This window comes from Chlorocebus sabaeus, chromosome 8 (assembly GCF_047675955.1).
Source record: "Chlorocebus sabaeus isolate Y175 chromosome 8, mChlSab1.0.hap1, whole genome shotgun sequence".
NCBI lineage: Eukaryota > Metazoa > Chordata > Mammalia > Primates > Cercopithecidae > Chlorocebus > Chlorocebus sabaeus.
The window spans coordinates 22,044,502-22,071,587 of record NC_132911.1 but is presented as its reverse complement, the minus strand read 5'-3'; the positions used below and the strand labels follow the sequence as shown (position 1 = coordinate 22,071,587).

At 56.9% G+C, this 27,086-nt stretch overlaps 1 protein-coding gene across 4 annotated transcripts; it reads right to left on the bottom strand.

The window, feature by feature from the left end:
* Positions 1 to 267: 267 nt before the first annotated feature.
* On the bottom strand, positions 268 to 25,940 carry SORBS3 (sorbin and SH3 domain containing 3). Of its 4 annotated transcripts, none has more exons than XM_007961896.3 (21): positions 25,657 to 25,940; positions 21,083 to 21,239; positions 20,711 to 20,828; positions 18,803 to 18,996; positions 17,213 to 17,276; positions 14,071 to 14,109; positions 13,513 to 13,579; positions 11,675 to 11,765; positions 11,387 to 11,473; positions 11,235 to 11,288; positions 10,402 to 10,488; positions 9,885 to 9,931; positions 9,272 to 9,411; positions 9,033 to 9,085; positions 8,877 to 8,923; positions 8,577 to 8,691; positions 6,466 to 6,591; positions 4,687 to 4,998; positions 4,286 to 4,386; positions 3,660 to 3,766; positions 268 to 1,090 (listed from the first exon to the last, which is right to left on the bottom strand). In XM_007961896.3, the coding sequence occupies exons 1-21, from the start codon at positions 25,761 to 25,763 to the stop codon at positions 1,029 to 1,031; spliced, it is 2,175 nt and encodes a 724-aa protein (XP_007960087.2). In that variant the 5' UTR covers positions 25,764 to 25,940; the 3' UTR covers positions 268 to 1,028. The 4 variants fall into 4 exon arrangements, with proteins under 4 accessions (XP_007960087.2, XP_007960088.2, XP_007960089.2 ...); XM_007961897.3 differs by having other exon boundaries at positions 20,711 to 20,783; positions 25,657 to 25,939; XM_007961898.3 differs by lacking the exon at positions 25,657 to 25,940 and adding an exon at positions 23,692 to 24,434.
* Between the last annotated feature and the right edge of the window lie 1,146 nt (positions 25,941 to 27,086).

Below are 27,086 nucleotides of genomic sequence, written 5' to 3'. Positions count from 1 at the left end.
CTGATGTCTCCCTGCTACCAGGGCCTGGCACTGTTCATTCTCCCTGCACTTCTTGCCACACAGCTGCCCATTCGTGGGGGCTATCCCAGCCTGCCTGACACTCAAAGGCAGAGATCTTTGGAGGTAATAACGGTGTTTTTCCATCCTCCCCTTACACACACACCTGTCCCACCTGTCTCCCAGCACAGCCCCCAGCAGAAGGAATTCCCATCTTCCCAGACAGGAGAAGGCATCTCCCACCCCAAGGAAAAGGCCTCAGAGACAAAGTCCCTTGTGTCCAGGTTTATTTTACATTCTCTTCCAGAGGGGACGTGGGGCTGGGGGAGAGCCAGCAGGCAGGTGGGCAGCACACAGCAGTCTCCCTGGGGAATATTTGAGCCAGGCTAGTGGTGCCCGGCCCCACAGTGCGGGGTGATATTCCAGGGCCAGGCCCAGGACTTGATAGCCCCTGGGAAGAAGTAGCCTTGAGGCCAGAGCTCTTGCCAGGCCTGGATCGCTAAGAAAGTGCTGCTGTCCCCCGCCTTGCTCCGCCCCCCACGCCCAGCTGGAGGCAAGAAGGCAAAGTGGGCAGTCGGCAAGCTGGGGTGGTGGGAGGAACCCCAGCAGTCGGGGCGGCCTTTGGTCTCTAGGAGGCTAGGAAGCTGGTCCTGGTTAGAGGAACCCCCTGGGGGCAAAGCGGAGCGCTGGTCCCTGTTAGAGGAAAGCTGGAGCAGGATGGGGGTGGGGGACTTGGGGTCTGGTCTCAATAAGGCCTGGAAATGGTCTCCACTTCAAAGCGGACCTCTGTATTTGGGGAGTGGGGTGGGGAGGAAATGAAAGGGCTGTGGGAGGAATGTCTGTGAGTCGTGGGTGGGAATCAGTCCAGGGGGCTTCGAGGGGGGTCCGAGGGAAAGGCTGTGGGGGTCGTCTGCAGATGCCGGGAGCTCAGGTCCTGGGGAAGGAGGATGTGGGCGGGGGTCATGTCCCTCCCACGAGTGCCACTGCTCCCCACCCCATCCTGGCTGGCTCCAAGTTGCCATGGAGACCACTCACACCGGGGCAACGTAATTTCCAGGGAATGTTCCGAATTTCTGGGTCCTCCGGGAGACACCTGAAAGAGGAAAGGCAGGAAGAGCGTTCCCGCTCCCTTCTTCAACAGGGATGCAAGGGTGAGGGCCTGCCCCCTGCCGGCAGTGCCCAGAACTGTAGGGGAGTTCTGTAGGGGAGCCCAGGGAGGGAGTTGGATTTGCTCTCCTCCTTCCTGCCCCCTAGCGGCAGAAGCTTAGATGGGCAAAGCTACACTTCCCACACTCAACAATCAAAGAATCTGAGCAATTAACAAAGGCGCATCACACTGTACACAGCGCGCAGTCACTCCCCACCTCCTCCGCAAAGTGGGGACGCAGGAGGAGGAATCATAGAACTGAAATCGGGAGAAACGTCCCTGGTCTAATACGGCACCCTCACTTAGAGGTGGGTGGGAAGGCCTAAGAGAAGACTGAATGAATTGCCTGAGAGCACCCCGATGCTTAGGAGCAAGCTTGGGACACAGATCCAGGCCTCTGGTCTACAGCCCCACAGAAACTCGTGTCTTGAAGAGGAGGAGGGGGAACCCCAGCGGGCAAAGCATCTGGGGGGCCTGGCACCCAATGCTTCCCCAAAGCCAGCACTTCTGTTGGCTGCCTTCCTTCATGCCCTGAAGAGAGTGACGCCCTGGAGGAAACCAGCACCAGCCCAGGGTCACCGATGGAGTCACTGTGGACCCAGGCCAGGGCTGCGGACCTTCAGAGCCCTGCCCCTTTCCCCTGCACACCCCTGCCTCTGGAGCAGCACTTGGGGAGAGCTCCTGGTGGAAAGGCCCAGAGCTCACACCTGTGTATCCCTACACCCCCCAGCTGGTTCTTCCAGCCTGGGAGGAAGAAGGAATGGAGAAATATAGAAATACAGAAATGTAATAAATATTATTATATTCCTATATATAGAAAAATAGGAATATAAACTCAAATGAACGTCACTCCTGACCTTGGGTGAATGGATGATCCTGAGCCTCCCCTTCCAGGCTGGCACCCTGACTTCCTTGGGGGCAGCCCATGCTCGTCCCACCCCCACCCTCATCCTCTGCCCTGAGTACCTCCCTTTCCTCTTGGCCTCCCCAAATCCTTCCCCTGCCCTTCCCGGCCCAGCTCCCTCATTTCCTCCAGGAAGCCTTCCCTGACCTGCACTAACTAAAATGGTCACCACTCGCCACGTGTGGCTGTTGGGCACTTGAGACTGGCCCATGCAACTGAGGAACTGGATTTTTAGTTTATTTCATTTGAGCTACATTTCAACAGCTGCATGCAGCTGGTGGCTGCCATACGAGAGAGGGCACAGGTCTCACCCATTCCTCTCAAAGCACTTGTGGCTCATAACACAAAAGTGGTACTTTTTCTTCTTGTCTGCATAGATTTGCAAAACTTTATTAGTAGTTGTAAAAAAAATTCCAAAGCTGGCCGGGCGCGGTGGCTCACGCCTGTAATCCCAGCACTTTGGGAGGCCGAGACGGGCGGATCACGAGGTCAGGAGATGGAGACCATCCTGGCTAACACGGTGAAACCCCGTCTCTACTAAAAAGACAAAAAACTAGCCGGGCGAGGTGGCGGGCGCCTGTAGTCCCAGCTACTTGGGAGGCTGAGGCAGGAGAATGGCGGGAACCCGGGAGGCGGAGCTTGCAGTGAGCTGAGATCCGGCCACTGCACTCCAGCCTGGGCCACAGAGCGAGACTCCGTCTCAAAAAAAAAAAAAAAAAAAAAAAAAAAAAAAAAAATTCCGAAGCAAAAGTGTATCGAGTAAATCTGAATACATCTCTAAGCACCGCCTCCCTCCCTCCCCCACCAGAAGGTAGGGGCCATTCACAGGGTAGTGCTTACGGTCCTGGGTGGGTCAGGAGACTGGCTGGCAGCTGTACTGGGATCAGATCAGGAAGGGTGGGCTGCCAGGTTAAGGGGCTGCCCAAGCAGCCCCCCAGCTCCTCAGGCCTCAAAACCTACTTGGGGAGGGGCAGGGGGCTTCTGGCCACTCTCTTCTCTGTGGGGACAGCCCATCCTCTGAAGATGAGACCTGCACAGGGCCAGCCCACTCTGGGGAAAGAGGCCATGTGAAGCCTGGTAGGTTGGTCACCTTGATTCAGGCCGAGGCCAACCTGAGGCTTCCTGCATTTGTCCTTGGTCAGAGCTGCCCTTGGGCCAGCCCTGAGGGGCTGGGACCTTGCTCCACTCCCTTTTCCTCCCAGGCTGGAGGAGCCAGCTAGGGGTTGGAGGATACACAAGTGTGAGTCCTGGTCCTTTCCACCAGGTCCTTTCCCCAAGGGCTGCTCCAGAGGCAGGGGTGTGCAGGAGGAAGGGGCAGGGCTCTGGAGGTCAGGAACCCTGGCCTGGGTCCCCGGTGACTCCATCGGTGACCCTGGACTGGTGCCAGTTTCCTCCTGGGCCTCGGCCTCTTCAGGGCATGAAGGAAGGCAGCCAACAGAAGTGCTGGCTTTGGGGAAGCATCAGGTGCCAGGCCCTCCCCAGTAGCCCGGTCGGAAGCTGAGTTGGGGGTGGTCGGCCATGAATCTTTGCTGAAGTAGCACTGGCAGGCAGCAGCAGCCTACCCACATCCCCTGGGGCCCTGAGATGCCTCCTCCCGGCCTGCCCACATACCCACAAACCAGCCATCGTCGCACTGCTGCATGACATCCACCCTGTCCCCCTCGCGCAGCTCCAGCTCGTCTTCGTTCTGGGGCCTGTACTGGTACATCGCCCGGTACCTATGAGAAGCATCATCATGGCAACTGGAGAAAGGGCCCAGAGGCTCTAACCCAAGTGTTGCCACTTCCTGTGAATGCCCCAGGGTCCCTTTATGCTCTCACTAGCCCCTGCCCCAGCTCTTCGGAGCGACTCTGCCTGTGCTCAGTGCAGTCTTTCCCAGGCCTGCCTTCTGCCCTCTGGCCCCTAAGCCACTGAACCCTCGCCTCCTCTGAGCACCTGGTGCCTTCCTGTCCATTCTACCGGTTCCACACTTCAATTCTACATGCACTGACCTCAGGGCTAGAAACCCAATGAGGAGACCAAGGCCACAAGGCCACGCAGCTGCCAGGAGGGACTGGGAACATCACAGACCAGCGCCTCCTCCCTGCACCAAATCACCATAAGCTCTTCGAGGACAAGGGCTACCTGGTAGATGTTTCCCAAATCCACAGGTGGGGACTTAGGGGAGGGTGCAATATGGGGTACTGCCTGCCAGTGACCCCTCCCCCTGTCTGATCAAGCCCTCAGATGGTACTCACGGGGTCCAGTGTATCTGAGAGGCGTTAGAAGAGGTCCCCAGGTCCAGGGGATGGCTGGGACCTCGAGGGTGAGACAGAGCTGGACCAGGGGTGCCAAGATTCTGAGGATTGACAGGAAGAAAGGGATGTCAGAGGCAGGAAGATGATGGATGAACCAAGAACACCGAGGGTCAGGAGCCCAGGCTGGCTTTGGGATTCCATTGAGAGCTCCCTGGGCCAGAGCTCGGTAGGCTGAGGTTCCCCAGGCCAGGGTGGGGCTGCCATACTAGCTTCTGCCCTGTCACCCCACTCGTCTGTCCCAGGGCTGTCTGGGAAAGATTCCCAAGTGTGGACAACTCACGGGGCTGGGGGATGGGGGGTGGGGAGGAGGTGGGCTCTCTGGTGGAGGCAGGCTACCTCACCTGGGTCTGGGGTCTAGGCTCCTGGGTGGAGAAGGAGAAGCCAGTGCGGCGGGGGGAGGTCTGCCCTCCCCAGTCGGTGGGGTCAGCTGGGCTGCGCGGGGCTGAGGGGGAGCTGGGGTGATGGGCTGAACGGGCGGCAGCGGTCAGGCGGGGCGATGCGGGGAGCTGGGGGCCGTCGTCACAGAGCCGGAGCCGGGGTTCACGAGACACCTGCACGTAGCTGGCGGGGAATATGCCTTGGCGCCCCGTGCCCGTGATGCGCCCCTCGTACCAGTTCTCATTCACTTTGCGGATCAGGCAGATGTGCTCTCCCTGAGCGGGGAAAGTCAGTGTCTGTGGGGCTTTCCTGGTGCCATGCACCCCTGGTGCCTTATCTGGGATGCATAGCAAGGTCCCTCCCCAGAGCTCCAATCACAGGTGAGCCCGTGGCTAATAATGCAGATCCAAACCCAGCTCCGCCAGGTCAAGCTGTGTGGCCTCAGGCAGGCTGCTCTGTCTCTCTGAGCCTTATTTTCTCCTCCGTTAAGTGAAAATAACCATACTGTCACTATGAGGTGTGAATGAGATCAACAGTCCACTCCTTAGGCACACGGGACAGGTGCTACCACTACTGCCCTGCCTGGGTCCTGTTCCTGCCTCACGCTGGGGGACCGTCATGAGTGTGTCAAAAACACACTCCCCAGGACAGGCAAGGAGTCCTCAAGGCCATAGGCTGGCTGACATTAGGTAGGACCACTCCCTGGGAGGGTGGCCTCCAGCCCTTGCCTTCCCCTGCTCTCTCCTACCCCCACCTCTCTCCATCCAGCCACCTTCTTCCCCCTCTGTCCCTGGGGCCAGCTCTTCTGGGTAGCATTCACTATGGTCTGTCTTTGGCTGATTTTGGAAGCATAGTCGCTGCTCCCCAAATCAACTAAAGGCAGACCACGTCTCTGCTTTCTAGAACAGCATTTTTCAAACTTGTTTCACCACAGTCCACAGTTAAAAACATTTTAATAACAGCCAGAATACATACATATGTGCGTACACAGAACCGCCTACAGTAAGACAAAGTGCTCTTCCTGCCCGCGACGCGCGCTAATGTTTCTGTCTATACCTTTAAAAATGCTGAGTATGATCCCCTGCAACCTGCAGTTGAAAATATACATAACTCTAGAAGTTTATGATGATCTTTTAAAAATGGACCAAAATTACTTGGGAGGCTGGGATAGGGGCAGGGGCAGGAGGATCGCCTGAGCCCAGGAGTTCAAGGCCAGCCCGGGCAACACAGTGAGACTCTGTCTCAAAAAAATGCAGGAAAAAAAAAAAAAAAGACTACACTAAAGGAAGCATAATGAAAGAGACTGGGGAAAATTTTGAAATCCTAGGTGAAGCTAGGTACATCAGACTCTTTTTTTAAAAAAGTGTTTTTAAGCCAGGTGCGATGGCTCACTCCTGTAATCCCAACACTTTAGGAGGCCAAGGTGGGTGAATTATGAGGTCAAGAGATTGAGACCATCCTGGCCAACACGGTGAAACCCCATCTCTACTAAAAATACAAAAATTAGCCGGGTGTGGTGGTGGGCGCCTGTAGTCCCAGCTACTCTGGAGGCAGAGGCAGAAGAACTGCTTGAACCCGGGAGGCAGAGGTTGCAGTGAGCCGAGATGGCACCACTGCACTCCAGCCTGGCGACAGAACGAAACTCTGTCTCAAAAAGAAAAAAAAAAATGTGTTTTTAGTCCACATATTTACCTACATCTTCGCCTGCCCCGACCCACCCCACCATCTCCTGCCTGGCCCACCTTGCGGAAGGACAGCTCCACCTCCAGGTCCCCCTTGAAGGTGTACTGGGCCACAGCCTCTCCATATTCCAGCACCTGGTAGGTCGGGGGCTTGATGGGCTTGGGGATCTCATCTGCGGGCAGCACCTGCATGAAGAAAGGTCATGAGAAAGATTTGGCCTGGGCATCAACATAGCACAGACTGGGGGTTCCTGTGAGACAGCAAAGAGAAAGTGGGCCTGCCCCTTGGCAGAGAAAAGATATAAACACCAAAAACAAGTCCTGAGGGCTGCCAGGGGTGTGCACAGCCAAGGGGAGCTGGAGGATGGGGAGGAGTCTGGGAAGGCTCCCTGGAAGAAACATTTTCCATAGGGGTATGTGGAGTGGGCATTACTGAATGAAAAATGCCAAGAGAAAAGATGGAAGCCAGTCCGATTAGAGAGTTTAAGTTGGACCACAGAAGACAATGAGGCATTCCAAGCAGCAGGGAGAACTTGGGGAACTGTTCCAAAACTGAGGATTCACCCTTTTCTCACTGCCGAGAACCGGGTGTCCCCGGGTTCCAGTGTCTTGGTTCCTCCTCCCCATCTACCCCAGCAGGAGCCCAGAATCCTCATGTTCTCTTTATTTCACTCTGCCCGTAAAAATCAAGCAGCCAATCAACTATTTCACACAAAGACAGAAATGACTGGTGGAGTGAAATACTGTATATACTTTGTGAAATTTCAGGACCAAGTGGATTATTGGGCAGGCAAGGGAGGCCTAATGATATCTATCAAATCAAGAGCCTGAATTAAACAACAACCCAACCCATGGGTCAAAGAGGAAGTCTCGAAGGAGATGAGAAAACAGTCAGAGTTGACGAAAAATTAACATGTGTGAGATGTAGCTAAAGCAGCATTCTGAGGGAAATGTACAGCATTGACATTCTTACATTAGGGAAAAAAAAGTTTCAAATGAATAGTCTAAACTTTCACCTAAGAAACTTAGAAAAAGGACAAATTAAACCTAAAGCAAGCAAAAATAAGGAAATAATAAAGAAGCAGAAATCAATGAAATTGAAAACAAAAACAAGAGAAAAACATCAATAAAATCCATAGGTCAAGTAAATTAATAAAGCTCTAGCCAGAATAAGAGAAGACACCAACTGCCAACATCAGGAATGCAAGAGAACATATTGGCCAGGCGTGGTGGCTCATGCCTATAATCCCAGCACTTTGGGAGGCTGAGGCGGGTGGAACACCTGACATCAGGAGTCCGAGACCAGCCTGGCCAACATATAGTGAAACCTCATCTCTACTAAAAAAAAGTACAAAAATTATCTGGGCGTGGTGGCGCATGCCTGTAGTCCCAGCTACTTGGGAAGCTGAGGCAGGAGAATCACTTGAACCCAGGAGGTGGAGGTTGCAGGGCACCAAGATCCCGCCACTGCACTCCAGTCTGGGCGAGAGCAAGACTCCATCTCTCAAAACAAAACAAAACAGAACAAAACAAAACAAAGAGAAGACATCACTACATATTTTACTGACATTAAAACGATAGTAAGAGACTATAATGAACATCTTTATGCCAGTAATTTGGATAACTTGACATATCTTAAAAGTCACCTATTGCCCTTTATCTGTCAAGCCCAGAACCTGTCTCTGGAATCAAAAGACCTGGATTCAGATTCTAGCTCTTTTACCTAATAACTTGTCACTGAACCTTGGCATCCCCATCTGTAAAACAGAGATAAACTATCACTCTCTGGGCAGTGAGAGGAACCAGGGCAGTAATACACCTGAAAGAGGTTATGTGTGTATATGTGATTTATAAACTGTTGCATACTTCCCACTCTTGCTAGTTGCCATTAGGATGATTCCCAAAGATAGCTTTAGAAAGATGGATCTGAATGGTGAAAGTCTGGGACACGGAAGGTTGAGGAGCTGGCTGCTGGGTCCTCCCCTTGGCTGGGCTCCACCCTCATTTAGCAAACATTTCCTGGGGTCATGCAGAGCATTGGGCCAGGCCCTGTGGGGGCCAAGGACAATCCTGAGACATGGCCCAGCCCCTCACAGTTTTTTGCCTTAGGAAACCCGAGGTTTGCACTAAGTCTCTCCCAACCCCTGCTTACTCTTGTCCCTCCTGCTCACCTCCACATAATTAGCAGGGAAGATGCCTAGGCGGCCATGGTGCTCTCCCTCCAGCCAGTTTTTGTCCACCTCCTTGTGGATGTAGACAATGTCACCCTTCTGCAGAGTCAGCTCCCTGCAGGTGACGACCGCATGGTAAGCTGAGGCGCTCCCAAGCCTCCTTCCCTTCAGACCCTCCCCAGTACACCTTATTCCTCTCACAGCTTGGGGATGCCCACTGCAGCCCAATCCCCTCCCCATCCCGCTCTGGGATGGCAGAGACTGCCTTGGGTGGAAGGGGAGGGGGAGGAGGGCACTTACTTGGGGGACTGCGCCTGGAAGTCAAACTTGAGCCTGGCGGCCTTTCTCTAGGCAGGGGAGAGGACAAAGTGGGCTACCTCAGTTGGGCGGGTGGCAGATCCAGGATGGTAGCCTTGGGACCACTCCAGGTTCCCCACACCCAGGTCCCCTCCTTACCTTCTTCTCTTCCCTCCTGGCTGGGCTGATCCCTCCGTTAGAGGCACTAGGGTCTGTGGAGAAGCACAACCTCAGTTTGGGGAGGCCAACCCAGCGGATGGGGTTGGAATGGGGTTGCACCCCCACCTAGGGCAGGCACTGGCAGAAGCAAGGGGCTCTGTGACCTGCCACCCCTGGGGCACCAGCATGCCTTGTGGGTGGGCAACTCCGAGAGAAACAGAGCAGGGCTGGGTCCTTACCTCGGGTTGAGGAAGGGTAGACAAAGTCCCTCCGACCTAGAAAGGGGCTTCCTCCATCAGCCATTCTGCGGGGGCTCAGGGACCGGGCGGAACCCAGGTAAGGTGCATTCGGGGAGCTGGAGCTCCAGGCTGAGGCCGGGCTGCACGGGGCACAGAGACTGAGCCTCCAGCCTGGGGTTCCGCGCCCCACCTTGGTCACCCCTAGACCGCTCTGACCCCCATCGCCCCCATCCCTGCCGCCTCCTCCCAGGGCGTCTCCCGGGTCCTGGGCTCTCCACAGGATGTCCTACTTCCCGAGTCGCTGAGCCGGGAAGGGTGAGGCCCGGCAGGGCCCAGCGGGAGTGCCTGGGCCGTGGCGGGGCCGCCCCAACCGCGCCGCGTCCCCGGCGGCCGCGACCCTCGCCCTCCGCTCGGGGTTAGCTGCCCTCGTTGGCGCGGGAACGGCGTCCCGCAGAGAGTGGCGCTGCGGTCCCTCCCGGACACTGGGCTCTGCGGTTCCCTCCTCCCCCGATTGGGCCCCGCGATAGCCCCCGTCCGCCCCGCCCGGCCGCGCCACGTTCCCTCCCGCCCGGCCCGGGACAGCCCCCTTCCTCCTCCCGCGTCTCCCACTCACCCGGCAGGGGGCCGCTGCTCCGGGACCCGCCGGGGCGCAGGCGAGCTCTGTGCGGGGAGACGGCGCAATCAGGGCCCGCGACCCCGGGACCGAGCGGCAGTCGAGGCCGCCGCCTCCGGAAAAGTTCGCGGCTCGGGAGGGGAGGAGAGCGGGCGGGACGCGGGGTCCTAGAGGCGCCCGCGCGGCGGATCCCGGAGCGGGGCGGGAACTAGGGGAAGGGGCGGGGGTCCCCGAGGCTGCGGCCCGGGGGCGGGACGGGGCGGGAGCCCGGGCGTCGGGCTGACGTGGAGTCCGCTTAGAAAGGCTCCTCGGGGTCACTTGCGAAAGTCGATGCCCTGTATTTTATTTATGGAGGAGCGAGCCCGCCAGCGCCCAGGAGGGCCCGAGGCCTGTGCGCTCCGCCAGAGGCCTGACCTCGTCTGCCCGTCCTCCGCCCAGCCCAGCCGCCAAGGCTCCCGGCCCGCCCCGACCGTGCGGTCAACAGCGTGCCCCGCGGGTGAACCCAGGGGGCTGGCACCTTGGGGAACGGCAGTCGGGTCTCAATTGCCCGTAGGTCCTTGTCCAGCTCGGCACTCAGCTTGGCCAGCTCTCTCTCCAGCAGCACCTGGGGGCGGGGAGAGGCTGGGCAGTGAGGGGCAGCGCACGGTGGGGGTGGGGGCAGCGGTCAAAGGTCGGCTGTGAGAAGACAGGCCGGCGCACTGGGCCGGCGTAAGGACAGGCCTCAGCGCACGGGCCGGGCTCCTGCCGGGAGGTGTGGCCCGGGGTGCCAAAAGGGCATCCCCGCCGCCGCGGCCTCTCACCTGCCCTGCAAGCCCCCGGAGTGCCTTCGCGCTTCCTGATCCCGCCATTCCGAAGCTCTACCAGTTTCTGCCAAGTTATCTCTCTCTTCCAGCACCAGTGGGGCTCCCCATTTCCTCTCCCATCTTCTCCCGCCCTCCAAGGCCTGGCTTCACTGTGCCCATCCAGGTTCCCCCGCCACCCCAGGGACTGGTGCCCCCACCCTCACGCTGCTTCCTGCCAGCCTCTGCTATGGGTCTCCGCCGGATCAGGCCCTCAGAGCTTCTCAAGGGTCCAGCTCCACCTCCAAGAATATTTCCTGATAATCCCAGTGCACACTGACCACTCCCTTCTCTGCTCCTGCTTTGGCCAATATATTTATTTAACACATGTTTACTGAGTGCCTCCTGTATGCCAGCCACTGTCCCGAGTGCTGGCATTACAGAAATAAACCCTGTGGGACTGGAGAGAGAGCTCTTAGTTCGTGGCCTATGCCCGTGGTCACTGGGGCCCCCAAAACCCTAATCTCCCTGGTTTATCAGGCTGCTGTCCCCAGCACCCTGCAGCACTCACCTCAATGGGCTGGGAGGGCTTCTCACCAGGGTCGTCCACCAGCGGTTTCTTGGGCTGAACGGTAGGAAGGGTGTGTCAGAGCAGGTGAGCTCACTTTCCAAAATGTATCAGCTGAGGGTGCGTGCACACCCCGAGAGCCAGCCAGCACTCACCCTCTGCCCAGTCTCTAGTTCCTGCAGAAACTGGTTCCAGGACTCTTCTGTCCAGACACTGTCTCCTTTTTCTCGGCGTCTGGGCACCTGTGTGGAGGTGGGTGGGCGTCAGCTTGTGAAGAGGGCTCCTGGGACACTGGCCAGGCTCAAAATGCCGGCTTGCAGGCCCCTGCCCTTCCCGTGGGCCCACGGTGTCCTCCAAGGGATTCCAGCTGAAAGGACGTCGTGGCACAGGGGCTTGGCCAGCATACAGCCGGGGCTGACCAGGGAACACGCTGGGTGGGCTACCTGATTTGGGGGCTGCAGCACAGTGGAGAATGCTCCAGGTCTGTAGCTGAAGGTGCTTCTAGGTAACTCTTCAGAGTGGTCCCAGCTTCTTCTGAAGAAAGGGAAGGACATCTCTTCAGCTTCCTTTTAGAGAGACTGAGGCAGAAGCCAGCACACAGCCCTCTCGCCCTGCCCTTGTCCCTGCTGTGGGGTCTGCTCTGCCTCTGACTGCCCTGCCCTTACTCTGGAAGCAAGGTTAAACTGTGGAAGTGTGTGAGCTCCAAGCTTAAATTCTAGCTCCATTGTTTAGTGGATGTGTGACCTTTGAACAAGTTACTGATCCCTCAGAGCCTCAGGCTCAGAACCTGTAATATAGAAATGATTTGGTGAGAGAACATGTGTGAGGTGCCCGGGAGAAGGCCTCACACATATATTTGCTCCAGGTGTGGCCCGACCCTCTCCTGCGGGCCATTTTGCTAAATCCTGCACGTGTGTTTGGTCTGGCCCCATGACTGTGGCTATGTGCATCTGTTTAGCTTTGAAGAAGCTGGTCTTTCTGGGTGCTGTGGCTGAGTGATCGTACACCCACGGGCAAGGAAAGCCAGAGGCAGCCCTGCCCTGCAGCTCTGGGCAAGTTATTTCTGCTCGCTGGGCCTAGTTCCATGAGGGTGCTGGATTCAGTGACTCCATCTGTGAGACTACCCCAGCCACTGCAGTACAGCATGGTCACATCTGCCTTAGCTCCCCTCCAGGGCCCCATTCCTGGCTGGCTTACATGAAACGTTCCAGTCTCTGTTTGAAAGTTTCCACCGAGAGGAACCGCTGCATCCGGCTTATCAAATAATGCAATGTCTGACCAAGGGTTGGGATTTGTTGGCTGTAATTATGACTCCATTCTGATTTTGGTAATAATAAAAGTGACGGTGAGAATGGATTGTGTCATTCCTAACCTAAGGAAGCTGTAATCATAATTAAGCCTGTATATTACTAATGTTGTGCAGACTTGCTATGTGCAAAACATGATGCGTGATACATACATGATCACACTGAATCCTCTGGGCATCACCACTTAAAAGATGGGGACACAGAGGCTCAGATTGAGTGAGGTGCCCACAGTCACATGGCTAGTGGTAGTGCACAGGCTTAAACCCAGAACTTAGTGTCCAAATCTTGAGCCCTTTGCCTCTGAACCTTATCAGCGTTGCCCAGAGCCACAGGCCAGTTTCAGCCATGCTAATGAGATGAGTCCCTCCCTGCAAGGGAATAAGAAACTCAAGGATTTAACTCTGAGAGCAAAGATCCTGATTCCCACGGTGGTGCTGACCCCGCCAGGGCCCCAGCAGCCCGGCGGGGCCTGTGGTTTGTACAGAGGAAAGGAATGTCATCCTTATCCCTCCAAGGGGCTCCTCTCTCTGTGCTATCAGGCGGGAACTTGGGTACTTCCATATCCCATTTTCTCTCAGGTTTCAAAGTGGACAGCCCCACGTCCAAGTTCCCCTCAACAGTTCTGTCCATGGCTGCCCCGGCCGCCCTGCTCCCTGTCTCACAAGACTGGTGGGATCTTTGGGGCAAGAGTTCCTGCTGCTGACCACAAACGCATCACAGGTGTTCCTGGCCAGGAGCAGGTGCCAGGTCCACTCCTGCCCTCCCGTCCCCTTTGGCCCTGTAGGGAAGAGAGTCTATGGGGGTGGTGGAGACCCAGAGATGGGACAGAGCCCAGAGGGACAGGAAAGTCAGACCCCACTGCCGGCTGCTGCTCCGAGGCTGCGCTGGCTGTGGCCACGAGGGGGCGCCCATCCCATGGGGGTCTCACGGGCCGCGCCTCTCCGCAGCCCTCGGCCCCTCCCCACTGTGCTCACCCACTGGAAGATGCTGCCGGGCTGGGCCTGTGGGCAGGTCTTTGCTGGGCTCCTAGATGCCTGGGGTCTGCAGAGGAGGTACACGAAGAAACCATTGAAGGTGGGAAGAGACAGGCCGGGACTGGGGCTGAGGGTGCCTGGGTGATTATTTAGGGTTTCAGCACCACCCCCTTGCTCCTGGGTGGATGGTGGGGACAGGGTGGTTGGTGCTCAGGGACACTGAATGTGGGCGTTGCCCCCAGAGTTTTACAACGTTTACTAAATCTTCAAAGCAACTCCGGGTAGGTGATGATCTCATCTTATAGATGAGGAAAGGGAGGCCCAGAGAAATCCCGGCCAAGGAGTGGCAAGGCGCCCATTCCCGGTACAAGCTGAGGCTGTTAACTACCACCTACCGGGGGATTTGAAGTGCTCTGGAAATGAGTTATAAAAACCTCTCAAGCTGAACGGAGCCAACTGGAGAGCCCCAAAGCCAGGCGGGGCTGCAGGTCCCAGCCCCAGGGAGGGACGGACACAGGTGCAGAGCTATGGCAGGCAGGTGGGCCCGCATCCACTCACCTCTGGGTGGCTCCTCGAACGTCCAGTCCAGCTCCAGGTCTGCAGGAGCAAAAGGGACCAGGTCATGGGACGGGGCAGAAAGCGAGGGCAGGGTGCCCTGGGAGGCAACCACAGCCGCTCCCAACATCCCTAGAGCAGGGGGCTGAGGGCTGAGTCAGGGCCTGAAGAATGTCCCAAGGGAGGGAAGGAATTAGGAGGGCAGCTCTCTGGAGGGCTTGAAATGCCTCTGGCAGGCTTGGGGCCTAAGCGAGCCAAGAGGGCAGCCGCCTTGCCCAAGCCCTCCTGCTCCTCCCTCCCCGTTCCCACACACACCCTCTCCTGACCTTTGTGGACTTGCCCTCGCCACTCAGGCTGGGGAAACTCGACTTGCACCCTCTTCCAAACGCTTTCCTTCCCCATTTGCCCAGACCCACTCCTAGCTCCTCAAGGTGCCTGGGAATTTCTTCCTGGGAAGAGTTACTGACCCACTGCTCCCCACGGCACGTGCACACACACACACACACACACACACACGCTACAACGGCACCTGCCTAAACGCCAGCCACATCACCCCTCACTGGACCCCACACCCTCCTCCGACTCCTGGATTTGTCTGCTTTCCCCCATAGCAAACTGTAACCAGTGACCATAAAGACCTCACCATCTCCAATCCCCCTACTCCCCGTCTCCCTAAACAGGCTTCTGCTCACCACTGCCCATCCACCCACTCTTATCAAGGATGCTGGTGACCTCCACGTTGCCAAATCTGACGGTCAATTCTAAGTCTTCATCTTACTCAACCCATCAGTTGCATTTGTCACCACCGGTCACATTCTCCTTTTGGAATTCCCTTTCCACTTGGCCCCAGGGAGATCTCTCCGTTTTCCTCCTACCTCCCTGGCTCTACCTTCTCAGTTGCCTTATTGGTTCCACCTCATTTCTCAAACTTCTAAGCATCCAGGTGCGTGGGGGCTCAGTCCTGGGTCTGTTTGTCTCTCTATCTCCCTAGGTGATCTTGTCTAGTCTTATGGATTGTTGTTTTCCAGAGATGGGATCATGCTATGTTGCCCAAGGTGGACTTGAATTCGTGGGCTCCCAGGAATTGAATTGAATTCCTCGGTCCCAAATAGCTGAGACCATAGCTGTGTGCCACCGCACCCAGCTAGTCTTAAGGCTTTCACAACACCATCTAGTCCCATGATTCACAATCTTGGCTGCACACTAGAGTTACTGGGGAAACTTTAAATCAAAATCTCTCTTTTTTATTTATTATTATTTTTTTTGAGACTGAGTCGCCCATGCTGGAGTGCAGTGGGATGATCTCAGCTCACTGCAACCTCTGCCTCCCAGGTTCAAGCAATTATCCTGCCTTAGCCTCCAGAGTGGCTAGGATTACAGGAGCACACCACCACTCCCGGCTAATTTTGGTATTTTTGATAGAGACAGGGTTTCGCCATGTTGGCCAGGCTGGTCCCAAAATCTCTTTTGAGTGAGTCCCAGGTATTTCCATCTGCAGTTTTAGAACTTGTCCCATGAACTAGACTTGGATATTCATCCGCTCACTCAATCTCTTCACTCAGAGGGAACATGTGTCTAAAACTGAACACCTCTTTTCTTTTTTTCTTTTTTTTCGAGACAGAGTCTTGCTCTGTCGCCCAGGCTGGAGTGAAGTGGCATGGTCTCAGCTCACTGCAACCTCCGCCTCCCAGGTTCAAGCAATTCTCCTGCCTCAGCTTCCCGAGTAGCTGGGATTACAGGTGCATGCCGCCACACCCAGCTAATTTTTTGTGTTTTTTTTAGTAGAGACAGGGTTTCACTGTGTTGCTTAGGCTCGTCTCGAACTCCTGAGCTCAGGCCATCCACCCACCTCAACCTCCCAAAGTGCTAGGATTACAGGCGTGAGCCACCGCGCCCAGCCTGTGAATGCCTCTTAAACCTGCTCCTCCTATAGTCTTTCCTGTTTTGACAAATGGCAACTCCCATCTTCAACTTGCTGAGGTTTAAACCATCCTTGACTGTCTCTTCCATGCCATGTCCAATCCATCAGCAAATTCCAGTGACTGCAATGTATTCATAGTCTCACCCTGTCCCACCAGGGCCACTGCTACCACCCTGGTCTAACACACGATTACTTCTCTCCTGGATTAAAGCAAAGTTGTAAAGGCGGCCTTTACTCCCTAGCCCTTACCAGGCAAGGGAACTGGTCACCCTGCTTCCACCACTCCTTCCCCACCCCTCAGCCAGGCACAACCTTTTCAGCCATTACCTGTCAAAGCATGGCACTCTTCCGTTCAGTGGCTCCTCCTCATTTGCACCGTAAAAGCTGAAGTCCTTGTAATGGCCCACGAGGCCCCACATGCCCTGACCCCACCACCTCTCTGACTCCATCTCCCACCACATGCTCCTCGCTCCAGGCCAGGCTCTCCTTGCCAGTCCAGAACATGCTTCTACCCCTGGGTCTTCGGAGCTCCCTTTGCTGGAATCCTCCCCCCCAGCTCTGCCAGGCCAACTCCTTCACTCCCTCCGTGGTCTGATCAAACGCCACTTACAAGTGGCCTTCCTGGCCCCTCCTGGGTGAAGCAGCAGCCTCCCTGCTTGGGGCACTCCCCTGGTCTGGCTTTATTTTTCCCTAGCCCTTTCCACCATCTGCCATGTCAAAGGTGTGTGTTTAATGTGTGACTTCCTTTGATCTTTGGCACCTAGAATAGTGCTCAGCACGTGGTCCATGCTCAATAGATGGTCAAGGACTCGCTGAATGGATGGGTGACTTCAGAGCCAGCTCCTAGGCACCCCCGGGGTTGGCTGCATTTTGAGTTGTGGAAGAAAACAATACTTCCAGTAAGGGAATGACCATGAACAGTGGCATTCCAGCCTGGCAGGGAAATCAGAGAGGGACTTCAGGAAAGGAATGGTTTCTCAGTCCCCTCAGAGGACACTGGGGGACAGTGGCTGGTCAATGTCCTTCTGGGGATGCTCTAGAGACCACTGCTGGCTCTGAGTACAGGGAGGGGATAGCCTATTTTCAGGACTACTCATTAGAGCCTCGGGGGAGGTGGAGAAGAACCCGTTGAGCAGCTAAGTCCCCTTTTCTTTCCCTGTCTCTCCAAGCCCCAGGGGCCAGAATCCACTTTGGCAGGGCGAGGACCCTGGAAGGGTATCTTACCTGGCATTTTCCGGTGAATCTGCTGGAACATTCTCCGGTACCAGTCTCTGGGGCTGTCAACACTCTGGGATCAGAAAATGCAAAGTCAGTCGTCCCTGCTTATTCACCCTCCCAATAGCAAGCCACAGAAGTTTTCCCCTAGTGAGTCCTTTCTCTGGCCACCCCTGAACCCCCGATAGGCGAGCTGGGGAATGCTTCTCTTGTGATCTCTTTAATAACAATAGCTTCATGTAACACATCCTATATAAGTAAGATACATGGCAAGAAGTCCATCGAAGTGTACGCAATAATGATGTTATGAGATTTGGGGCAATTTACATTTTTTCTCTTTGCTTTTCTTTATGTCTAGTGTTTCTACAAAGAACACTTTTCTTTTTGGAGGAGACAGGGTCTCACTGTGTCACACAGGCTGGAGTGAAGTGGCATGATCATAGCTCACTGCAGCCTCCAATTTCTAGGCTCAAGCAATTGTCCTGCCTCAGCCTCCTGAGTAGTTGGAACTACAGGTGTGCACCACCTTGCCTAACTAATTTTATTTTATTTTTTGTAGAGACAGGGTCTCACTATGTTGCCCAGGCTGGTCTGGAACTTTTGGTTTCAAGTGATCCTCCTGCCTTGACCTCCCAAAGTGCTGGAACTACAGGCGTGAGTCACTGCACCTGGGCCAAAATTGACAGTAATAACGTAGGAGTGAGATGCGTGTTTTGCATCACCTGCTTCATTCAAGCCTCAAAACAGCCCTGGGAGGCAGGAAGGGTATGTTACCATCTCCAATTTCTAGATGAGAAAGTGGAGCTGGCCACTGGGTGCGGTGGCTCACGCTTGTAATCCCAGCACTTTGGGAGGCTGTGGCGGGCGGATCACAAGTTCAGGAGATCGAGACCATCCTGGCTAACATGGTGAAACCCCATCTCTACTAAAAATACAAAAAATTAGCCGGGCATGGTGGTGTGCGCCTGTAGTCCCAGCTACTTGGGAGGCTGAGGCAGGAGAATGGCGTGAACCTGGGAGGCGAAGCTTGCAGTGAGCCAAGATTGCGCCATGCACTCCAGCCTGGGCGACAGAGCAAGACTCCGTCTCAGAAAAAAAAGAAAGAAAGAAAATGGAGCTGAGTCAAGACACAAAAATGGATGGAAAAGGGCAGTGTATCCCCAGTCCTAACTGGACCCCCAGATCCTTCCACTCTTGCCACAGTGAGAGATCTTCTCAGACAAGACTCATTCATTCGGCCAGTCAATCGTTCATTCAGCAACCATTTCATGAGCGTGGTGACAGGCCCTGGGGATATGAAACTAAGAGAGGGTGCCCGCAGCCTCAGCCCTTATAGAAGGGGTTCTCTACCTTTGAGACACTGATGGGAGTTCTAGATCTGTACCCTGCACAAACCACTTGAGCAACTCAGGCACACGAGGGTGTCCGTAGCTTCATGAGGTTTATGGCCCCTGAACCCCACCACGGTTGAACCCCTGCTTAGTCTGGGATGGTTTGGGTGTGGCCTTTATTGCCCCACCCCCACTTTAATGCACACAAGTCGAACTTCCTGTAGATCCCTGGGCCCCATCTCTCTGTGGCCCCCAGCCCTGGACTCACGGATCGCGGGGCAATAGGCATTCCGCTCTCATCCACGGGCCCGATTCCCTCGTACTTGACCCAGCGCTTGTCCCGACGCTTGCTGTCCTTGGTCCATGTGGCTGACCAGTTCTGGGCATGCTGGGAGGCAGGGATCTTTGTGCTTGCAGAGGGCTTGCTCCCAGGGCCTGGCCAGGTCTGATAACACGTGGGGTCTGTCGGGTGCGTGCAGGAGCGCGTTAGTGAAAGGCAGTGGTCTCCACCTGAACCTGTGTGTCCCTTAGCTCCTCAGAGCATGGATCTCTGTGAGTTCCAAGTTTCAACAGCGCCTCGTTTGTTTGAGTGGATGACTCCATTTGTTTGTTTAAGTGAATTTAAATGGATTTTGAGAATGCTGTGCCTGGCCCTACCCCCATCCTTCTTTCCTGGGACCATCCTAAGTGCTTTCAGAATAAGGTCTGGAAATCATTACTTGTAGAGAATGCAGGGGACATCCCAGCTGGGGTGTGGCAGTAAAGATGCTGGGCTTGGAGGGGACAGACTTGAATTCAGACCCCAGCTCTGCCACCTACTGGCTGCCAAGGCCTGGGGCACATCAGTCACCCTCGCAGTGTCTCAGTTTCCACTTCAAAACAAGGGTCATCGTGACAAGGATTCAGTGACAACTAGTGTGTGTGACTGTACCCAGCACAGTGCCCGACCCACAGTCGAGAGGCTCTCAGTGAAGGTCAGAAACCCATTCCCTAGACATGGTTGTGACTGAGTCCTCAACTTACCCATAACTGTTAGCCTCTAAGTAGCTAGGGTAGCAGTATAAAGGCTTTGAGACCAGATGGACAAGGGTGTGAATTGCAGCTCAGCCTCGGTGGCTGAACGTCTCTGTGGGCGGGATTCCTTACTGGGATGCTATCAGTCACCATCACCCCTACTTTGTCAGGATATCAAGGGGTTAAATGAGGTGAGCCTTGTAAAGGGTTTTTACAGTGGCCAGCATGCTCTGGGTGTTCCATAATTGTGTGGGTGTTTTTGGTTGGTTGGTTTGTTTGTTTTTGAGATGGAGTTTTGCTCTTGTTGCCCAGGCTGGAATTCAGTGGCATGATCCTAGCTCACTGCAACCTCCACCTCCCAGGTTCAAGCGATTCTACTGCCTCAACTTCCCAAATAGCTGGGATTTCAGGCGCCCACCACCACATCCAGCTAATTTTTGTATTTTTAGTAGAGACGGGGTTCTGCCATGTTGGCCAGGCTGGTCTCGAACTCCTGACCTCAGGTGATCCACCCACCTCGGCCTCCCAGTGTGTGTGTGTTTTAAGTGACAGGGTCTTGCTGTGTCACCCAGACTGACAGAGACAGGGTCTTGCTATGTTGCCCAGGCTGGATACTTGTTTGTTAAATGAATAAATTCCTTTACACAGCACCTGTCTCAGGGGAATGCTGCATAAAAGATGTCACTTTAGGAGAGACATATTCAGGGCTGGCCTGCACCCAGGAGTTCCCAGGACCTCTGGACCGGGACCTAGAGCTGCCTCTCTAACCTCCTGCTGGGCAGCCTGTTGGGCCTGAATGGGACAGTCTCCACCCCTTCCCAAGCCAACAGATACCCACATCACCTCCACCCTTCCATCCCCAGTCCCTGCAGGAGGTCCCCCAGCGCCCAGGGCTCCTGCACACTTCCTTTCCCTGGCACCGGGCTGGAGGGCAGGGGAAGGGATGCATCAGCCTGCTTTCCCCAGGCGGATGATGTCTCTTGCAGAGTCAGCAGGCTCCTCAGGGAGAGGCTTGCAGTGAGCCCAGAGGCCTCTGAGGAACCTCCTCATGGCCTCAAGAACCCCATCTCCCGCTGCTGCCCCTCTCGCTTCACACAAGGCAGTGCCAGATGGCAGGGCCCTGACCTTCCATCTCCGGCATGAGGCTCCTGAGCAGACCTACCCGGGTGCCGGGAAGCATCTTGTCTTGGTGTGTAGCAGCCATTGCACACAGTCCTGGGCGCGGGGTCGTGGAACTGGAAATTAAGGGTGTTGGAGCCACCATTCCGGATCACGGGCACCTGCGGGGAGGGGCCAGGAGCGGCAGCTCAGGGCCCAGCAGGGTGGGAGGGAGGGATGGCTACTAGGCACAGCCCATACTCCTCGGTGACGGTCCCAGGGCCACCTGACGATTTTGTGGGAAACCAGCGAGGCCCCCTAGAACTCTCTTCAGCCCTCCCTCCATCCCTTTCATCCTCTTGCCCCCACCTGACTAGCTAGTGTCCCAACCAACTCCCGGCCCCCAAGACACCCTCCTTCCTACTGACTCACTCACCCGTGTCCCCCGGGAGGAAGACCCTATGTGGGACTGGAGGTGGCCAGGGATGAAGTCGTCCAGGCTGAGCCCAGCGGGAAGGCTGCGGGGTGGGCCCTGCATGCTTGGGTTAAGGTTGGAGGACTCAGGGCGAGCCAGCTGCTCCTCTGCGTGTCCTCTGTGGGGAAGGAGGAAGGAACGGAAAGCCCTGCTAGGTCGGGCTGCCCATGCCCTCTTGGCTCGACCCTGGGATAGGGGAGGAGGGGCCGGCTGTGGGAGGGGGTCAGGATCAGCTGGGTGCGAGCTCAAGGACCCAGGAAACAGGCCACACCAGGCACCCGCCTGCAGGCTGCCCGTGCCTGCCGGCTCCCAGAGGCACAATGGGCCACTTGTTAGGCCCAGGGCAGGAGCTCTGGGTGGGAGTGGGGGAGGGGGAGCTTGGGTGAGGAGGAGGGGAGGGGCTGGCCAGGAGCCCGTGGGGCTCTCCCTGCACGGGTGCAGCCGGCTTCCCCACTCCCCCGGAGGGAAGGTGCAGGGGAACTGGGGCAGCTGGCAGAGCAGGGGCCTGGGCCAGGACTTTGTTTCAGTTCCCTCTGCCTCCCCCAGGCCCTGTGTGGGCATCTCTTGCCTGCGGCACAAGGGATTACTCAGCCACCCGCCCACTGCCCTCTAGGAAGCAGCCAGCAGGGCCTTAAGCCCGACAGGGCCACGGGGAGCATCGGGGGGGCATTTCCAGGCAGGAAGACCCACTCTTGCGAGGTCACAGGGAGCATCAGGCCCTTCTTTGGCCTCCTTCACAGAATGAGGACTCAGAGGGCTCTGGGTGGGTGTAGAGAGAAGCGGTGGGTGAGGGCAAAGCTGGACCTGCTTATGCCCATGGAGAGGTGGTGTTGAGTGCCCTGGGGTGTTCTGCATGTGGCCACGTGTGCACGCACATACACGCGCACCCTGGCTCCACTTTCTCCTGCCACTCCAGGCTGTTTTGTGAGTGGAGGGTCTTCCCTGGCGGCACCATGCCTGCCCGCAGCCAGCTTCTTCCACCTCATGCCAAGGCTGGGGAAGGGGAAGGGAGCCCCAGGCACCCAGGGAATGGAGGGGCAAGAGGGGAGCCCAGAAGGGTGGGTGCAAGAGGACAAAAAGGGGCTCCCAGTTTGGGGTGTCCAAGCGCGCGTTTTGACCCAGAGCACTGTGCTGTGGTGTCCATCCCTCCTCATCTTGGCTGTGGGACTGGACCAGAAACAGCCAAGCTCTGCCACTGCCCAGGACTGGATGGAATCAGATTTGCCTGTGCCTGTGGGGTCCTTGGGGGCTCTCAGGGAGGGCTGCAAATGCATTGGGAGGAGCTGTGTGTGTGTGTGTGTGTGGGAATCTGGGTGCAGAGCTGTGAATATGACTTCTGGGGGGCCACTGGGCAGACCACATGAGCTGCACGGGGGTTGTGGGTACAGGGGGGTGTCAGCTGGACAGTGGTGGGAGGTGCAGTCATATGAGCAGTGTAAGACTTGGGGGGCCCGGAGGGGATGAAGGTAGAATAAGGCTGGGATGACTCATCCCCTGGACCCAGCTCCTGCCCAGGGCTGGCGAGGGTGCAGCCAAGGCTGGGGGCAGCTCCCTGTCTCTGGTTTGAGTTTGTGGGGACTTTTGACATTCGAGTTGCTGCGACACAGCTCTTCTGTGCCCATGCCTGACTGCGGGAAGTGGAGGGCTGAGGCTGGAGGAGGAGCAGCTCCCCAGCTGGGTCCAATTAGGACTCCCACCAAAGCAAAACATGCAGACACACCCCAGTCCCCACACTCCACCTCCCCTTGCGGGGGGAAGTTGAGGCAGGGTGGGGTGGAAGCTCAGGAGGCCTGGAGCAGGCCAGCTCCTCGCAGTGCCCCTCCTTGCCCAGCGCCCCTCCTTGCCCAGCTGACTGCTTCGGGCCAAGTTGCCGGTCAGCAGCGGCTGCCTGGGCCATCAGCTGACAGCGCCTTCCTTCCCTGACCTCCCCGCCCACCTCGTGCTCAGTGAGAACTGCTCTCTTGGAGGATGGGCAGGGCAGGAGGTCCCCCACGACCTGTAGTCAGAGGTTGCTGACCCTTGGTGCCCCCATCTGCCCCTTCTCAACCCTGCTCCCTGTGACATCCCCCCGGGAACCTCCAGGGAAGGGTGGTCCGAGTTCTTCTCTTGGCAGCCTGGTCAGGAGACTTACGGAGGACTCCCAAGGAAGAGGGCAGCATCTGGGGACTGGTTCCCCATGTAGCAGAGAGCGGAGGGGTCCTCCCAGAATTCAGGCCGCCCCTCCACGCAGTCAGCCAGCCCCGGGAGCGGGCGAAGTCCCGGGATCGGGAGAGGGGAGGCAGCTCTGCTGGGGCGGACACCGGCTTTCCTGCTCTGAACACTGCCCTGGTCTTGGGGGCCTGGCCCTAAGCGCTTACCCAGGTATTTCTAAGCCACAAGGCCACGTGTACAAGGACAGGTTTCTTGAATTTCGCTTTTTCTGGTATGAGGACTGATGGGGGGTACTTCCCACCTCTTCCCAGAGTTTGGGACGCGGACCCCGGGGAGGAACTCGGTGAGGTACTCTGGGGTTGGGCATGGGTCCCTCCCGCGGCCTCGCCTACTCCCCGCCCCTCCTTCCCCGGACCTACCTTCCCCGGCGAGCAGGTGGCTGGGCCCAAGGCCGTCCGGGAGCGCAGGAGCATCCCTGCCCGGCTGCTGCCTGGCGCGGGCGCTCGGGGAAGAAGGGCAGGGAGAAGCGCGGGCCGTCGCGGCCCTCGTGACCGGGTCAGGACGGGCCGGGCCAGGCTGGGCGCCCGAGGAGGAAGAGGGAGGCCGAGGGGGCGCGCGCTGGAGGCAGGACCGTGAGAGTCGCGCGGCGGGGCGGGCGGAGTTTGGGTCTCGAATATGGACTGCGGGCCGGGGTTGGGCCGGAGAGGAGGGGCGTGCGAGTGCCCTCCGTCCGTCGGGGCGCGCGCGGGGACACTGGTTCCCTGCAGAGGAGGCCGGGCCGGCGGTGAGGCGGCGCCGGGAGGGGCCGCCGAGGGTCCCCGGGGAGCTCTCTCTTGTTTCCCAGCTGCCATCCCGGCCCCTACCGCGGGGCTGTCGTCTGGGAGGGGTCGGGCGGCCCGACGCGGGCCACTCAGAGTTTCCAGCGACATTTCCAGAGTGTGGGAAGCGAGCGGCCGCGCGGCAGAGCCAGGACAGGGGGCAGGAGTGGTGAACCGGGCGGAGCCCGGACAAGGCGGCAGGAGTGGTGAACTGGGCAAGCCGGGGGAGGCGCAGGCCGGGAGCGAGATGAGGACGCCCGGCGGGCAGAGTGGCAGAGTTGACCAGGGGAAGGCCCCGCCGCCCGTCGGCGCTGGGGGAGAGGGTGTGCCTGCGGCGGCGCGCGGCCGGGCGTGTGCAAACAAACAGGCGCGCGTGCACTGCGAACGTGGGGACGCTCACACACGTGCAAGCACAGGGAGGAAATCAGCCCAAGGGAGCGGCCCCTCTGGGCGTGCCGCGCCCCTAGAGAGGATAAGGGTGGGGTCCCTTTTTCGGGGATGGGATTAGGAGGGTCTTGGTGTTCCCGGACATTGTGTGTGTTTTGATCTGCCTGCTTTTCCGCTGTTCTCGCTGCTCTGAGCTGAGTCCCTAGAGCCCCGGCCCTTTTGCTCCCCATCCACTCTGGCCATCCCCTCTCCCTGTCTCTGCCCCAAGCCTCTGTGTGGCACAGGGCCTGCTTCAGAAAGTGGGAGTGGGTAAGGAACATTGACGGGCCTGGAAACACTCTGGAATCCTTTCTAGCCCTTGGGTTGGCTCAGGGATCCCCAAGCCCCAAACCAACCAACCAGCAAATAGTTGCTGATCAACTTTAGATAGGAGCTGGGTATGATCAGTGCTAAATTATGAAAACTAATGTCATCTCCTGCATTTCTACTGGGTGTCAGACTGGTGCCAGAGGCCACCAAGAGCTTTGGAGTGTTTTCCAAACTCACCGCTCAACTCAAAGGTTGGAAGGAAAGTGGAGAAAAGACTAAGCGATTTTCAGTCCCTCCCACCATTACTGCTTTAGTCTTATCTTCTCCCTCCTTCAGGTAAAGGAGCTCTCCCCAGTTGCCTTGAAACGACATCACACGTGAAAGCTGGAGGAGATGTTTGGGTTGAGAAGCTTCAGATAGGCCTGCTGGCCTCTTGTGCCTGCGGGGCTGCCATGTAGACACAGACAGCCTCACCAGCAGCAGTGGGACCACTGGGGGACACATCATAGGGAAGCAAGTCCAAGGCTTCCCAGGAAACATTTCTACATGATTCCAGGGGTTCTGAGTCTGCCAATCCTGGGGCATCTATGTAAAGGCAACTGTTGCCCTGAGCGGGAGCTGAACAAGATGACCTTCAAGACTCCTTCCAAGAACCTGCCTCTCCAGGAAGGTGGAGAGATGGGGATCTCGGGGGCACTGCTGTGGAGGACAGCTGAGCAGGGGAGGAACCCTGGGACACTTCTTGAGGGAGGCAGCAGTGCACTGCCCCTCCCCTGAAGCTTAGATACCTGCTTACCCACCCCAGGTAGCCTCTTCCCTCCCTCAGGGATAAAATAGGTGCCCATTTTCTTAGACACGCATTTTTCCCACCTGTCAGGGTCCTTGGGACTAAGAAGGACCACATCACTTTCACTTTCTTCCTTCTTCTCCCAAGATGGTGAAGCTGAAGCTCTTCCGACTCCAGGAATCCTGGCCATACCCCCTCACCAGCAGCAAGCTTCTCTTATTCTCTAGGGCTCTGACCTGGACTCCAAGATAAATATTTAGTGTAGAGGGTGCAGCTGAGCTGACAAAATTCCCCACTTCCTGTTTCTCACAAAGGGAGGTGGCAGCCATGGGCAAGGAGCTGGGGACTGGCCACCAGTTTCATCTCTATGGGAATCGGGAGTTGAGTAAACAGCTTTGTAGGAGGAGGCGGGGTAGGTCTACGGGAGACCTGAGCTTTCTTCCTGAGCCGCTTTGATTTCTGCCTGTCTGCTTAGGCCTGGGCTCTGCCGGGTTTATCACCTCTCTCAGGTCAGAATCCACCGTGTTCCGTGCTGCCCATCTGGCCTCACAGCCGAGAGGATGGGAGACAGAGGGTCACAGAGCAGGGAAAACATAAGGAAATTTGACTGATTCCTCCCTTTCTGCCCTTATCTAAAGAGAATAATTCGTTCTCTTTGAAAAGTAGATTAAGGGGGGAAAAGTAGCAAGGTTTGGAGATTGAGCCAGGAACCAGGTGTCAGATTTCCCGACGCCTCCCTCTAGCTCAGCTTCCCTTGCTACCTCCACAGCTGGCATGGTTAGGGAGAGGCTAAGGCTGGGAAGATGGTCCTAGATAAGGCGGCTGGCCAGCTGGCTGTCAACAACAGAACAGATTCCTTTCCTTTCCAAATCCCACTGCACTCTCCCCTTTGCAAGCACGACTCCCCTGTCTAAGAGGGACCTCCCTCCCTGTGAGTCGCCGCTTCCCCACCTCTGGCACTGCCCTTTGTCGGGGGCTGCCTCTGCCTTCTCAGAGCCACCTGAGCCACAGTAAACACAGTTACGTAACTGCCCTGTTTTCCCAGCTACCTGATCCCAGGCACCAGTATCCCCTGCTCAAGCCCTTGAGGCTGCACCTTTTGTTCTGTGGGTAGTCCCCAACATCACCATCAACAGGGGTCTGTCCACATCCCCTGCCCCCCATCCCCCGCCTGCAGGGGAGGATGAGCCAGGGGACTACCAGTAAATGTGGCTCTTCACAGGGAGGGGGAGAAGGTGGTGGAATGTGGGTCATTCTGAAAAGCAACCTCTGTCACCAAGGATGACAGATGGGGGGAAAGAGCACTGAAGTGAAGGCGGGGTGAGCGGGGTAGGCAGAGCACCCAGTTTTAGTTCTCAAGTGGGAAGAGGGAAGCCAGGGGTCCCAGAAGACATGAACCCGGACTCAGTTCTTGAGGAGCACCTTGCTCTGGTGCTTGGAATTGGCAATTCAGATGAGTCACCCTCTGAGATCTACCCTGGACAGTTAGGCGGCCCTAGCTCTGTGCCTCAGT

Coding starts and splice junctions, on each gene's coding strand:
- SORBS3 (XM_007961896.3), bottom strand. CDS start 25,763: ATGGCCAGGATTCCTGGAGTCGGAAGAGCTTCAGCTTCACCATCTTGG. Junction 11,766..13,512: donor CCGGCAGCATCTTCCAGTGG/GTGAGCACAGTG, acceptor CCCTTTCTTCAG/AAGAAGCTGGGACCACTCTG. Junction 6,592..8,576: donor TCCCTGCTAATTATGTGGAG/GTGAGCAGGAGG, acceptor TTCTTCATGCAG/GTGCTGCCCGCAGATGAGAT.